Here is a 15,719-nt window from a genome sequence, read left to right on the forward strand (position 1 = left end):
TTTACGCCGGCCGTTCGTGGTGCCGTTCGTTTGATAAGCGACCGTGAGTCACCGTGACCGTGTAAATCCCACTTCCAAACTGGCCGGCCCAAATTTTTCCCATTCCCTCGGGCCGGTGGTTTGGGAAGGTGGAAGCGGAAGCGGATAATTGTGGCGTAACTGTAGCTTACCGCAAGCTTTAGCGGTGGTTTCTGCAGCAGCAGCAGCAGCAGCAGCAGCAGCGCGTCAGCTGTTTCGCCTCGGTACGGTTCGTTCCTCTTGAGGAAGGTCCATTATGAGCTATTGTTTCTTCCGTGGTGAGAAATTAGCCCGCTCCTGTGCTTGTTCTTGAGGAGCTCGCTCGGGCGATCGCTTGGTGCGTAATTCCAAAACACATAATTATCATATTATGATCCATCGGGGTTTAGATCGCCACCGCACACTTACGTGCGGGGTGGGTTGGTTCGGTATGTTGCCTGCTTTTCGAACAGGGTGGGTGGAAATGTGGGCTCATCCAACTAGAAACAGAAACACTACGATGCGGAGGTACCGCTAATCATATTGCCGCTTGGGGTGCCCGGGTGAATGCTAGCCACGCCATGTGCGAGTGGTCTTGCGAGCGTGTAGTTTCATGTGTGTCCGTTTGTGTGTGTGTGTGTGTGTGGTAGTGGCTTACACACTCCAATATATAACCCAATAATAGTTCTTCGATAACGGACCGCTGGCGGGTGGTACTAAGGCAGCCCAACAAGCGAGGAAAGAGATGCAAGTTTCAGCTATTGCTGCTGCTTGAACTGTTGATAACTCAATACGGTTGCCTTTATCGGACGAAACGCGCAACCGTACACCACCTCCTCCACTGTTCCACTCGCAAAGACGTTCGGTTCGTACGACAATGCTCCTGGTAGCGTTGCAGGTGTAGTCGTGAGCTGCTGCGTGATGCACTTTTGTCGGGAAAGGATTACGCATTACGACCTTGCGCTGCCAAACAATCGATCGAAGAGGGCGATAAAGATACGTTGTTGCATTTCCAAAAAGGCAGTGCAATGGTTTAATTGCAGCCAGAGATCTTCTTTGTTGTTTCCATTCTGTCCCTCGTAAGCAGAGACGGTTTCATCACAAGTTCCTCGTTTTAAAGGCCCAATATGATGATGGTAGCGCTTAAATAAAGGTGATAATAGACTTTTTTATGGTGTTTGTGACGAGTTTCCTAAAGCAGTAGCACTTTGCGCTTAACGAATAACAGCTTGCTCAAGAAGGAACACGCATCAACCCAGCACGATCCAACAACCAGTCGACAAAGCGAAGCGATCGGTTGCGTCTTGTTTTTTTATTGCAACAACGTTTTGTTGCCACTACTACCTCGAAAACCGAAGATCACTTCGTTTCTTAGATACATTTTATAGTTTGTGTATTAAAACTATTAGTTTACTATTTTTTACTACTATGCACTTCCGCTGCAACGTCTCTCGGTTGCATAATGCACAATGCAGTGCAAACCACTTGACACGGAGCACAGAGCACAAAGGCGTGTGGAAGGCAGAGTGCGGATACTTGAACTTGACGGCTTCATTATTCGCACAATCAGGAAGATCGTTTTGACAAATCAATTGCCCTTCTCTGGCCTGCCACTGCTTCGCCATCACTGGCTACGGGAGGTGACGTGGCTTGAGTGTATAGTGCGCCGTCCCCCAACCGAACCGCGAGTGCGCGGGCGCAAATGCGCGTCATTCCGAAGAGCAAACACCTTCACTCAGGGTCGGTGGTTGCAATTTCCGTTGCACAATACCGTACCGATACGTTTGGTGTTGCAATTTTACGCAACGCAACGGTGGTGTGTTGGTGTCGGTGGTATCTTAAAAAACCAGAACAAATGCCATCCGAGCATCGGACTGACTTATTAACAGGCAACGGGAAACCGGTGGGAATGGATATCAAAACGAGCAGGTTAAAAGTCCTTATAGAAACGAGAAATGAAATAGGTAAACTCAAGTTTGTTTGTTGTTTCTGACCATTACATCGAAGATGCTGACGGTGAGGTTAATGATGCTAGGAAAAAAACAGCGATCCCTTTTTATTTATAATCTTATATATGCCTTTCTCCATTCTTCCTGAGTTTTGGGGTACGTGTCAGAGGTGCATTTACATCGAACTATTCCAGTTGAGGTATTTGTAAATGCACTATCTGGTACGACATTCCAGAATCGATAATCGACGAGCGAGAAACGGGAGAAAGCGAGAACGATGCACGCTGAAACAGAGTCAGCACTAGCCGACTGCAAGGGGGAGTGCAGCAGCGTACTTACGCGTGAAGCGCGCACGATCTTGCGCGTTGATTCATCAAACGCGCGGGCTGGATGCAATGGACGGCCGTCTGATTGCATCCTGCACTGTAGGTGTGTAGGTTAATATCGGTGAACATTTCCATTTACGCGTGGCCATCAACAGCAGTAGCAGCAGCAGCAGCAGTAGCAACAGCAGCAGCAGTAGCAGCAGCAGTTGGACAGTAATAGTCACCATCTTCGCTAGCAGTGTGTTGTCTGTGCCGTTGTCTATCTAAATAAAACGTTGCTTCTATTCAGCCAAAACGGCTGCGTACATCCATCACAAATCGGGCACGCATTTCGTCATGTGAATCTGAAAGCAATTATAACAATAATAAAACAACGCACAGCAACGCTCACGCGCAATCCCTTCACCCTACGCAAAACTGTGTTTGCCTGGTTGTTTGTAAAGAAGCGGAATAAATATCACCCCTCCACTCCCCCCATAGATTGGCTTGGTATTTTTCTTCGTCTTGCTATTCTTCCTCCTTCTTAATTCTTGCTCCACATTCAACACAAACTGATCAAGAAACTATCCGAAACGCTAAACGAGCCAAAGGTTTGCAACGGCCACCGCCGAGCGCATCGGCTGTAGAGCAAAGTCTATTTTTAAAAGCATTCTCCATAGGTTGGTATGATGGTAGCCCCAGGTGGAGGAGGAGGGAGAGGGGATAGTTTTTTTTGCTAGAAAGAAAGAGCAAACTAATCTATCTGGGTGGCTGACATTCGCTCGGGCCAGGTAGTGGACCCAAGAAAATCACCCACAAAACACACAAGCTGCACACAGCTTCCTCGCCTAGCGTACACTCCTCCAACGGGATGCAGCGCTACGTCCCCCCCGTGCGATTGCAAATTACAGGTGGCGGCCTAAAGCGGCAAGCGGTCAGGATTATTTATAGCCCCATCGCCGGGGCCATCGCCGCACATGGGAACGATCGGGTTGCATCTGCTGCAGTATAGCGGCCGCGGTTTGTTGACCGACCTTTCGACGCGCTGCGCTACCCCGACACATGCGCTCAGCGTGCGCAATCGTGCACCCGATGCGCAGGCGGCAACTGCCAAGGAAAACCGTGCAAACAGCCGAATCTCCGAACCACACCGAAGAAAGCTGAGGGCGACATGCAGTTTCCCAATCGAATGGTGAAATAGACTGGCGAGCGGGGTTGATTTCATCATCCATCGCGGAGGAACCATCCAGAACGTTTTGAGCAAAAACAAAACAAAAAAAAACATGTACCTTCGGTCGGTGCACCGGTGCCGCCCTGACTGCCAAGGGCAACCGCAACGGGAGAGACATTTGAATGTCGCCACGCGCATGTAGAATGTAGAATTTAGAACGTAGAACGTAACGTGAGGACGCTCGATGAGGTGGAAATCTCTATTCTCAGCCCACTCGAGCTCCCGCCAGCGTAGGAGGCTGGGGACTGGGATCAGTAGGCAGCAGACAGCAAAGTCCTTGCGCGGGGACGACATCACCGGCCACCGGTACGGTACGGCTGTGGCAAGGATCAGTACAGCGGCAACCGTCCCACCGGTAGGTGGCACTTTCTCCAGGGAGCTCCATCGTCGAGGCAAATTCGTTCCGTTCCCTCTACCCTGCTCCGAGGGAGAGGAGGCAATATACGCTCTGGCAGTGTGGTTAGCTGGTTGTGTGGTTTTCCCATCTTCACAGCCACTATCCGCCCTGCCGTCGCGCTAATGCCCAAGCATTCGAAGCGGACGAACGAACGAACGAACGAAGCGTGCCGTGACAGTGCTACGCGCCTAAAAGTGTGCTCTGAAAATGCGTGCGAGCGTGCGTGCGTAGTAGCGTGCCAGCAGGCGTATGGGCAGTGTGAACCAGTGTTAGAATGAGCGTTTAAATTTGAAGGGTGCGATCGAGTACTAAAAATGAGCAGTGCCGATGGTACAGTAAGATAATAAATATTACAAAAAAGCGAGTGATTATTGTGACTTTTTGTGGGTTTCTCTGAGTAGTAGATTTCTTCAGTGCTGCCCGAACGAAGTGACCAATATTGTTGGAACACCATATGTTTTAGTGATAGGTGATTTTTTAGTGTTTGTTACCGCCCGATTGATTCTTTCCAATAAAGATACTCAGAACATTGTATTCCACCAAATGCATAATTATCAAATTACAAAAAAAAATGTTCATAAATCTTCTTACCGACACGACTTAAGTTTGCCAAACCGTAAAGAAATTGCGCCGTACTAAAAATATCACACGCCTCCTTGCTGCATCCCCTTGCATAATCCGCCCAACCATCTGTTGTTTACCATTTCGTTTTACATATCAATATCTCTTTAGCTCGTGCTTCTCAGCCCACCCCACCCCATAGCTCCACTATCATTATTCCCGTTTTCCGCCGTGCACCTTCCTTTCAAAAATATTAGCAAAACAAACAACGCAACGCCCAATCCGATTTTATTTTGCTTTGTTTGCTTCATTTGATGTTACTCCTACCATACCCATTAGCCGTGCTCGTGTGTCACCTTTAGCACAACAAACCGTACCGCTTCGCAATATATCAGATGTTGCTGGCCCTTGCTTCTGCGCAGAACGGCGTGTGGTGGGTTTGTTTACAGCCAAACCGCCGAAAACTGGCTCACGCATCGTAAACGTGAGCTGCATATGTTTGGCGTTTGTTTTGTTCCTGTCATTCCGTGCTGCTGCTGCTTACTTACTTCCTAAGCGGACATGTCGCCGATCTATATAGGCTTTCGACACTTTATTTTCATTACCACGCAACCGGATAGATAATCAAATCCTTACTACGAAGGGACGCTGCATTCTAGGCTTGACCCCAGTCGAGAAACGTTTATGATGACATCGCGCAGCATCAGCCCACCATGCGTATTCTTTCAGATAGTGGAAGAAATAGACACGTGGCAATGGATGGTAAGATTAAATTCAAATATTGTATTGATTGTACTGTTGCACGGGAGCGATGACTCATCCTCCAGCATCGTCAATGTGAGCCATTGTGTGTTGTTATACGTAGTTGCTATCCTTATGGTGAAATTTTTCGAACAGTGTGTTGCAATTTTACAATCGAAATTTCACGCAATTAAAATCAATTGATAATTAAACAATGTATAACACACTGGACTAGCTGATATTTACTTCAAAGCTTCTGCAACCTTTTCGGGACTAAAGAAAAAAAAAACCCAAATTCTCAAAAGGTAGCTTCAATCGAATTACGCTTCAAACGCTCCACCCGAAGGCTGCTGTCCAGCTTTAACATTGCCGTTGACCGCCAATGACTTGCAGTTTGCTTTTCTTTCACATGCTCTAGACATCTTCTCTCTTTTATTCCACCCCACACAAAACGCTTTTGCTCGGTCGTGCTGGTTTTCATGAATGGGACCGGATCTATCCAACCCACCGGACGGTGACGGCGTGAAGGTAAAGCTCCGAAATCGATGACGACGAGGGCCACAGCCATCGTCACGTATGTCCGCGTGTTTGTGGCTTGCGTCATTTGCGGTTTGGGTGTCGGCATGCATTTCTCGCTGCCCCACGCCGCACAATTATGTTCCGCGCCGACGTCACTACATTTCATAATCCCTCGCTGAGGCGGCACCCCATTGATACACTATTCGGCACGTATTCGATGATGTGGTGTGCACATGGAAAGTAGTGAGAAGGTCAGCTGTACTCGGTGCGTAACCCTTGCGCGAAAATAATAACATTAAGCGCGTAACAAAATAACGCCTTCAGCTGTGTTCCGCGTAACTGAATCGGCGGTTAGTGGCTGCTGCTTCGAAAGCAAAAACAAAATTCAAAATGATTTTAAATCTAGAACAATTAATCAAATACAAGAAAGGCAATTGTTTTGGATGCCGTCTGTACTTTGCCAGACATTTTGACTGGCGGCGTTGGGTGCGGGTTGAGTAATCATTAGTGAAACATATCTTTTTTGTTTTAAATTCCCTAGACACTTTTAAGCGATAAGGTAGTTTGGCGTGGTCAATGCCATTGTTATGAGTAATTTTTGCCACATTGGCCCCCAAAACATTTCATTCACAAGAAGCAACCTCCCCATGGATGAGTCACGTCAGCGATGCGCTACCATGTCCGTGGCATATTTTACATATCTAAGATTGAATGCTAGCGCCAGCCTAGTAGGGTTCAACTCGTCCGCGTCCGAACGGTCCGGTGTGCGGCTTGGTTCCAGGATCGCAACGCGCACTACTTAACAACATGCCCGTCGTGGGTTCAAGTCTAGAATAGACCGTCCCCTTGTAGCAAAGACTGACTATTTATTCGGCTGCGTGGTACTGAATAACTCTCCCAAGACTCTGTACAGAAGACCGGCTTCTCCGCGTTGACCGTTACGCGCCAAGTAGAATAATGTTCAGCAGCGTACCTTCATCGCTTCTGACGGAGTAGAACGGAACGGTGTCAATTAGGGTAGTTTCAACCGGACGTCCGCCGATGTCTGGAATTGTGGCAATACAATGTATTGTATTGTATACAGTATGTATTGCAACAATGAGGGTGGATGACCGCTTAGAGCCTGTGCCTGTCAACAATGGCAAAAAAGTGCTCGCGTCTGCTCTAAGACATGCGCATCGTGCGAAACGATTTATTAATCTAAATGTGTGCCAAAAAAAAATCGCTGCGTTTCGCACTTGTTGACAATACTGGGTTTGGAACTGACTGTTGGAAGGATATCCGGCACCCGTCTTGGATAATGAAACAGTTCCGCTTCCATTTTGTAGCTGATGACCGCCGCGGAGGGGAGGGGGTGGTAGGTGATGGTGCTCAGGGTACGTCGAGCACCGGATCATCTTTGCTAATACTGTGCCATACTCTATCAATTGTTAAACGGACGAACTCATCGACGGGGCACCCGCAATTGCTTACTTTGCTTACTTTTAAAGCTTGCCGATTGCGAGACGATTTAGCCGTTATTATTTCTTTTCTTTTGTCGGTTCGAGATTTACAGGGTTTCTCACGATTTTTTGGTTACTTTTTTTGTGTGTTTCCACGATTGTTTAGGTCAGCGATCGGCATAGTGCGGCTCGTAGATATCGAGATGATCGCTCTTAACAGTATATATATTTCATAGAATTTTCATACACATTTGTTGTTGTTTGGTTTAGCAATTTGGCTCTTGACGTGAAAACTCTACAAACATTATTGTGGAATTTGGCTCTTTCGGTCGTAAAGTTTGCCGACCTGGCTGGTTTGGGCGATTCAATTGTAATGTTTCCAGAATATTTTGTTTCAATTTTATTGATGTCCATTCGGACGATGCAAATAAATCGTTGGATCGAATCAAAAATCCATGGGATGCGTTGAATAAATCGTGAGACGAGCCCAAAAAATTATGGGAAATAACTAATAAAGTGTGCGAAACCCTGTGTTGGGTTAGTTTAGTGTGCGTTAGATTAGTGTGCGATATAGATTATTTCTAATTGTATGAAAAAGTTTAAAAAATATTCGTTATACTGCTAAATTTAATCCAAATCATAAGGTAGCCCCATTTGGTTCAATTATTCAAATTTTAGTTTTTATTTCATTTGCGTTCAACGTTCTAGCTGGAATTTAAGTAAAAGCTCAATAGTTAACTATTACAATTGTACTATTGAAACTGCATATTAAAACAATCCGTAGCTTATTAGGGTAACCAATTACTAGATTTTCTACCAATAGGTCTATAATAGAGCATAACAAGTAGAAAAGATAAAAATAAATAATCTTTGCCTTGAGTTTTTATTTAGTTTGAGAATATCTGTACAAAATCTACATTGCATTTAATTTTACATGTACTTTTGCATGAAATAAATAATAAAGCTGAGTAATAATCTCAATACAGCTCAAACATATAGCTAATTGAACGTTGTTACATCAGCATATTGCATATTTACAATAATTATTAAAATAAATAAAGTTTTTCTTTCTACCAAAATTGTGCGTAGCCAAACAAAGGAAAATTAAGATTTAAATGATAATATATTATTCAATAATTCAGTGGAAAACACTTTTCTTGTAATAATATAACATTTGTTGAGAAAGACAGATAAATAATTCCATTCCGTTAAGAGTAAATCCACGCACACACGCAACGCAATGCAGAATACCGATTTTCTAAAAGCTTCACCCAACATTCGCTCCCCTCGCTTGATTTACAATTACCGTCCTTCAACGAACGCCGATGAATCATCCGCACGCCCCAAATGCCGCCCGAGTCCGGAATCCCTCTCACCACTGCTTCGCCACTGCACGACCTTGTTCGTCTGCAGCATCCTTACCGACCCCGAAACTAGGCGACGATCTTTGGAGCCCCTTTGGCGCTGCGTCTGGAAAGGATAGCCACTACTCCGGTGGCTTCCGAACCGTTTCCGGTGGAAAGGTAAACGATGCGAGGAACGCAATGTGGGCACCGCAGCCAAGCCTCCACCTTCGCGTACGGAGCGCTGTTCACACGCTGCCACGTCATGGTGGGCACTTAAGGACAACAGCAACAACAACACATAGCGGTAACGAAACGGGTGCCGAAAGGTAAGCAGCACTGTACTATTATGATCCAATTCCAGCGCACCGGGCGCACGGCTGAGCAATCCGGCATCTTTCCGGTGAAGCAACTGCAGCATAAAGCTTTCTCCCTCCCAACCGGCCAGCTTCAATTCAGCACCACCCCACCAAAATCAAACAACGTGTGTATGTCCCGTGCGTGCATGATTAAATGCTGTCCACCGGTGTGGCGAGCATGATTCATCTTGCCATGGACACTACAAGTGCAGCAGTGTGGTACTATGGGCGAAACACGCCACAGGTGTTTGGTCATAAAAGCGTGTCCCATATCTATGAAATGATTATAAGATTTCCTATGAAACTTTCCTCTTCCCAATTGTCACAGGATAATTTAGCTTATGAGAGCTGTAGCAATTGCTTGATCTGTCAATGGTTTTTAAAGAATAAATACATTTAATAAAAGCTACAACATTTTTCAGAGGTTCTCATAGTTGTGGTTCCCCTTTATTGGTTCTTACTTACTGGAAATTAACTTAATATGATGAGACATTGGCACCCTATAGCATTCTTTTTTTTTTAGGACAAATCCAATAGGAATTTCCAATGAGCCTGTCCAAGAAGGGTGCCGTAAAGTCCAATTCCCAATCCTATATAGTCCCAATCCTTGAGTAATTCACAAAAGAAAAAAAGAATAAAATGTCCCCCTTAAGAGTAACTAATACTGAAAAGCTTATCTTGACCAAAGTGCTTAACAGATAGAGTGCGTTGTGCCGACCTTAGCATCCTGCTGCTGAATACACCACTTAACTCTTCGATTGAAGATGTACACACATTTTTATTCACCGATTTGCTTGCTGAGGACGCTTGATCATTGGGCATTGGGTTAGATGTGTCATAATACTTTAAATGGAATGAAATATATTCCATGCCAGAGCTGGGTCCCGCAGGAAAACCCTGAAAAAGTCCATATTATCCAATACAAAGCTGCGCTACAAACTCTCGATAAGAACAGAACCGTTAAACTAAACATTTTGGATTTTGCGTAAATAAATACACTTTTAAAAGGACTATTTCTCTCTCTTTTTTCCTTTCCTTCCTCTCCATCCCTTTCTACCTCCCTCTTTGTCTCATTCTAAATTAAAAAGTAAACTTTTCGGCACCTAATTAGCTAACGTTCAATATTCAGCAATGTGTTTGACTCATTTAAATAATAGATGAGACGGTCTGTTTCCCGCTGCAATTGATTCTTTCGCAATCACTCGGGGGTGCGTCACGCTTTGGAATATCCCGAACTATTTGCATTAGGTTTTAGTGAAATTAGTAAACAAATGTCTCGTGCCTTAACATTGTGCCACAGCATTTGCATGTACAATGTTTCACAGCATACTGACCCGTTGTAATATCTTTAACTACTTCAACGTATGTACGGCAACAGGTGATAAAGCAAAGGAAGTAACGATACATTTACATTTCAATTTCAACTTAATTTTGACTGCTAGCGACAGTGGCTGCAATGGCCGAAATTAATGAGTGGAAGCTACACAATAAAACAAAATTATACACTAAAAACCGGGTGGATTAAAAATAAACCAACCAGAAGAACAGGCTTTCCACAATCCACGCACTAGCACATTGCGGCACGTGTGGCCGAATAGAACTGATAACGGAGATAAATCCAGTTTCTGTTTCGGAGGAACCATGTGCTACGCTAAGCGTGCGAATGGTTTATGAAAATGAGCCTAAAACCTTCTGGTGTGACGCTCGAAGGTCATTAAAGTTAGTGACAACCCTATCGGAACCGTTTTGTCCGTTCGCACGCCTTCGCTTCACACACGATGCCGGCGAGCATCTTGCCTCCCAATCCTCGCCGGTCTTCCCTCTGTAGCATCCCTTCTTTCTTTCCACGCTTGTGATCATACTTCAACGACTTACCCGCTCACTTCTTGCTGTGACGTCATGAACCTGATGGATCGCACCTACCCGCTACGGTCGGCCCTGCACAGCGTACGCAACCTTCAAAGCTCCTTAGCGCCCGAAACGCCAGCAATGCTGTGTGCGTGTTCGGCCACCCAAGACAGCAGCAGCCGCTCCATCACGGCGGTTCGTGTAGATTCTTGATCTTCGCGCGTCCCGTCCGCGCGCTAGTGGTACGCTGAAACGATGACGTATCGAGCGCGAGAGCAGTACACTTCGGTCAGCAGCGGTCGCTCGAATCGCGCACGGTCATCGATGCTGCGCTCATTCCGCGTCGGCTGGAAGAACGCAACGGTCGTGTGTGCCGCGAGCGTACTGTTGCGCAGTATATCCTTGTCCAGGATGTGACCAGTTCCAGTTTGTGCGTTGTTGGACGAATTGATTAGAAAGAGTGCAAACTAAGCGTGTGAACATTGCAATCGTGCCGTGTAGTTGTGCAAGTGCAGCAGTGAACGTTTCGCAGCGCAAAAGGACCTTTTCACTAAACCGTAGAATAAACCTGGCCTGCCCATGAGCTGCGCGTGAAGACGTTAGACGACGAGACAAGATGAAGTTACCATTGCTGGCAGAGGCGCTTCTGTGGCTCGGCGGATGCTTCCACCTAGTGACAGTGGTCGGTGCTATAGTGGGTGGTGACAGTGCGACCGCCGACGAGTTCCCCCATATGGCCGTGCTGGGACGGTCCTGCCTGCAAGCCGATGGGGGCGATTGTGTCGACGGGTACGAATGGTTCTGCGGCGGTACGCTGATCTCGGACCGCTTCGTCCTGACGGCGGCACACTGTGCCCACGCGGGCATGTCCCATCCCCCGACGGTGGTGCAGCTCGGTGCGCATGATCTGCGCCGGCCCGCGCTGTACGTTGGCGTGCGGGACGTTGTGCTGCATCCGGGATATGGCGGTGTGCTTGCGTACAACGATATTGCGCTGTTACGGCTAGAGTCACCGGTGGCATCCAGCATCCAGCCGGCGCTGCTCTGGCGAAGCGAAACGATCCCCGAGAACGTGCCATTGATCGCTACCGGGTGGGGCAAACTTGGCCATTGTAAGTTATTGTGACGCGTCGAACCTTTGTGGCACGGTATCGTTGCTGTAATCAGTCAATTATGTGTGTGTGTGTGTGTGGTTGTGTGTATGAGTGTGTGAGATAACCATTTGTGATACGGTATTGTTGCAGTTGTTTTCTTTTTTGTAAATTTGCTCACCACCTTTGATCGTGATGGATAATTTGTGAAATAATGTAATAAACACCAATTGTGCCTGCAAAACAAGGCAAATGAGGCCACCAGTTTTTGACATTTTCTGGACATTTTTAATGAAGTGAACTTGCTTTAAGGGTGACGTGACAAACGTAAAACTAACGTTAGCAGTCATTTTCTCGCAAACCAGTTCCAACCCCGAAACATCAACTATGATTGTGAACAGTTTCGGCCACCATGGCACATCAACACTCGTGATGAGCGCTTTTTCTTGTATAAATACGTAGTTCCGTGAACTGGTTTCATAGTCCCTTATCTTAAATGTTGTAATTTTGTGTGAAAAACTAGAGCAAATTCTCTTTATATCGTGCCTTGACGCGCACGATGGGGTTGGGAAAAGAGAACAATAAATAAAAAGAAAAACCATAAAATCACACATTTTCTTAGCAAACTGTTGAGTGGCATATTGAAAACCTGTTTCAGATTGTGCGTGGAATTTGAGTGTGTATCTTATATTTTACCATGAAAAAAAAACTCCTTTTTCTGCTAATTTTGATAGCGATCTGGAAAGTTTGTGAGAAGTGAGAAGAGCGAGTGAGAAACGGTGTTTTTTTTTTTTTGTAGGCCAAGGAACATATGGCTCGATCTCACGCATGGCATTATCACGCAACTGGTTTGAGATTAGGTTCCCATTTTTCTAAATTGTGAAACACATACATTCCGTCAAAAAGTGGTATGTGCTTTTGCTGGCGAATGAGTTTTTATCACCTTTTTTAGGTTCTTTCTTCAGTTTGATTTTATTGTAGAATTGAAAATTCTCATTTTTACAACCATAGTAATTTTGTTTTGTTTTGTTTTGTTTTTTTGTTTTTTCATTCCATTCCCCTGTTCCAGTTGAGGACCCGTCCATGATACTGCAGCGCGTACAGATACCGATCGTACCGAACAGCCAGTGCAACCAGTTGCTGTATCGCAGCCGGCGCCTGCGCCATGGCGTGCTGCCAACTCAACTGTGCGCCGGCGACCCGAACGGTGGCAAGGATACGTGCGAAGGTGATTCGGGCGGTCCGCTACAGCTGAAGCTTCCGTCGGCCAGACCGATCGGACAAGCTTATCGCTACTACGTCGTCGGCATCACGTCGAACGGTGGCATCTGCGGTACGGTCAACCGGCCCGGGCTGTACACGCGCGTTTCGTCCTACGTCGGGTGGATCGACCAGGTGCTGGAGCAGATCACACCGGACTAGCGCTCGGAACTGCGCTCCATCCCTACGGACCACCACACCGCCCAGTGCCAAAGATTGCAACAACGAGAATTACCTTGCCAAAATATGCCATTTGCTTCTTGCCTCCCTTATGTGCTGCCTTACATGTGTGTTCCTAGCAAAAGCACTGTCTGCGTAAAACCGATTGACTGCCATCGAACAATGAGGGAATTGTTTCTCGACTCAATGTAGCGCGCTATCACTAATGATCAATTTCCCAGGACAGTTTCTGAGCAAAATGCAAGAAGAAAAAAAATGTATGTGGTGGAAATTTACCAAGAAAAGGTCGAAAATCAGGAATATTTATGCTGCTGGATGGAACTTGAGTTAGAAAGTTATTCTTTCAGCATTGTTTGGTTTGTAGTATGATTCATTGACCACTCACCACTACGAAGGCAAACTTGATACAAACGAACGACTTGTCAGTTGTGATACTAAGGCAAAATATTGCATTTGAAATTATTTATTTGGAACAATTCTCTCATTTTCGATGAAAACTGCGTAATATTCTACCACGCATTATACAAAAAATTTACAAAGAAGCATTGCATGACATTATACAAGACATGAATTGGAGGAGTGTGTGTGTTTTTTTTTATGTTTCTGAGATATATTCTAGCCATACAGCCTGACCTTTTCAGCGACATATAAAAAATATATATATTCTGCAAAAAAAACGAACACAAAACGGTTCTATATTGCATGTTGAACCGATCGCATAGCTCTGTTAAACAATACAATTCTATATAACCAAGTCACTATGAAGATATGAAAACTATGCCACTATGATAACATACAGTAGCATTTACTCACAAATTATAAGCGTGTTCCCAACGCCGTTTGCATGTACTATTGAAATAAACATACTATTATTGCAAAGATTTTTTCTGAGATATCGTGAAATAGGCCTAACATAGGCAAATGATGAGTCATGGTAAGGGAAAGACTGACGCGAGACAAGGCTCCTAAAATTGCATTTGAATTAAATATATTGACAATGGTTACGATTTATACCGGTTTACCGTCCAATCGCCGTTTAGAAACTGGAAATTCGATTTTGTTTTCAGTTGCATCTCCAGTTGTGCAGCATATTTCCACTTAGTTCTTATCACAAAGTGATAAGAATTGAAGCGTTATGATGTTTCGTACTATATTAGAATATTTACCTAAAATCTAGAATAGAATTTTAAAAGTACCGAACCTTCATTCTTTAAAGATAATTTATGAATAGTAAAAAGTTGTAGTTTGTAAATCTTAGCAAGTAACTTGTAACTCATTTTTCTGACGTACTAGATGGTTGCGAATAACTATAGCCGCTAATAACCGAGGTGTTGCAGGATCGGGCACATGAAATGTGTTGCCATCTTTAGGATCCCAAGTTAGCGCCATACGTTCCCGCTACGGGCGGATTCAACAATACCAGCCAATAGCTATTAGCTATAAGCAAATCCTAGAAAACAGTTTATATTTGGTAGATAATTTAATTTAATTAAAATAAAAAATAAATAAACAATCACAATTGATAAATAAACTCCATGTTTACATACCAATTAATCGCAATTGCATAAATTGTCAACAACAGTCTACCCTAGATGATGAAGAGAATATGATTTAGGAGAATAAAAGGCTCCAACCATTAAAATTAGAAGGCTCTGAATGATAGAGAAATGTGTGAATTATACTCGCCGTTTGATTGCAAAGCTAATGTTTGACTCCAAAGCTTTGATGATTTTATAAAATAAGGCTGTCTATGTGTACGATCAGCATGGCTGATTCCTGGATATGCATTTTCACCACCAGTTCATACACCAGCTTGTACTAGTTTGTAGCATACAATCTGCTTTTAATTTATGTGTTTTTAATATATTGTTTGGCTTAGTATAGTCAATTCATAACTAATTGGTGCGCCCATGGCAGGGTAATCAATCACGCGTATATGAAGCTCGCCAAGCCGTTGAAGATTTTAAAATTGTGAAGATCACAGCCAAATATGCTAGCTTACAGTAAATTAATAATTTTGAGGGGTTCCGTGAATGGCCTAGAATTGACCGTCGCCCCGTAGTAAGGACGATTGTCCATCTGCATGATACTGAATAAGTCTCGAAAGCCTATATGAACCACCATATCCGCGTAGGACTTTACGCCAAATGGAAGAATACTCACGTTTACTGACGAAACGACGAAATCAAGTATGGAAACATAAGTGATTGATATCGATTTCTAGTGCAGTAAATATTTTCTTCCTATCCGCTTATCCTGATCTCATTGTATAATTTTATAAAAAGGAAAACTCAATGCAATATCGATATCAGTATCAATACTACATTCTTACGGGATTGTAAATAATTCAACTGATAGTTGACACGTTCAGCCGCGTTCAGTAGAGTTGAAATTATAGCGAAAATCCACTGCTTGCGTTCTAGATGCCGGCGGAACGAAAATTTGATAAAAATCAGTGCCGCGCTGAACGTGTTAACCACATGATGTCCTCTTATG

At 44.6% G+C, this 15,719-nt stretch overlaps 1 protein-coding gene across 1 annotated transcript; it reads left to right on the forward strand.

Annotated features, from left to right (window-relative positions):
- The first annotated feature begins 10,696 nt into the window (after positions 1–10,696).
- On the forward strand, positions 10,697–14,550 carry LOC121591038 (serine protease snake-like). Its single transcript, XM_041911371.1, has 2 exons — positions 10,697–11,804; positions 12,853–14,550. Exons 1-2 carry the CDS (start codon positions 11,309–11,311, stop codon positions 13,203–13,205), a joined length of 849 nt encoding a protein of 282 aa, XP_041767305.1. The 5' UTR covers positions 10,697–11,308; the 3' UTR covers positions 13,206–14,550.
- The last annotated feature ends 1,169 nt before the right edge of the window (positions 14,551–15,719 follow it).

The sequence above is a fragment of the Anopheles merus genome, chromosome 2R, assembly GCF_017562075.2.
Source record: "Anopheles merus strain MAF chromosome 2R, AmerM5.1, whole genome shotgun sequence".
Lineage (NCBI taxonomy): Eukaryota > Metazoa > Arthropoda > Insecta > Diptera > Culicidae > Anopheles > Anopheles merus.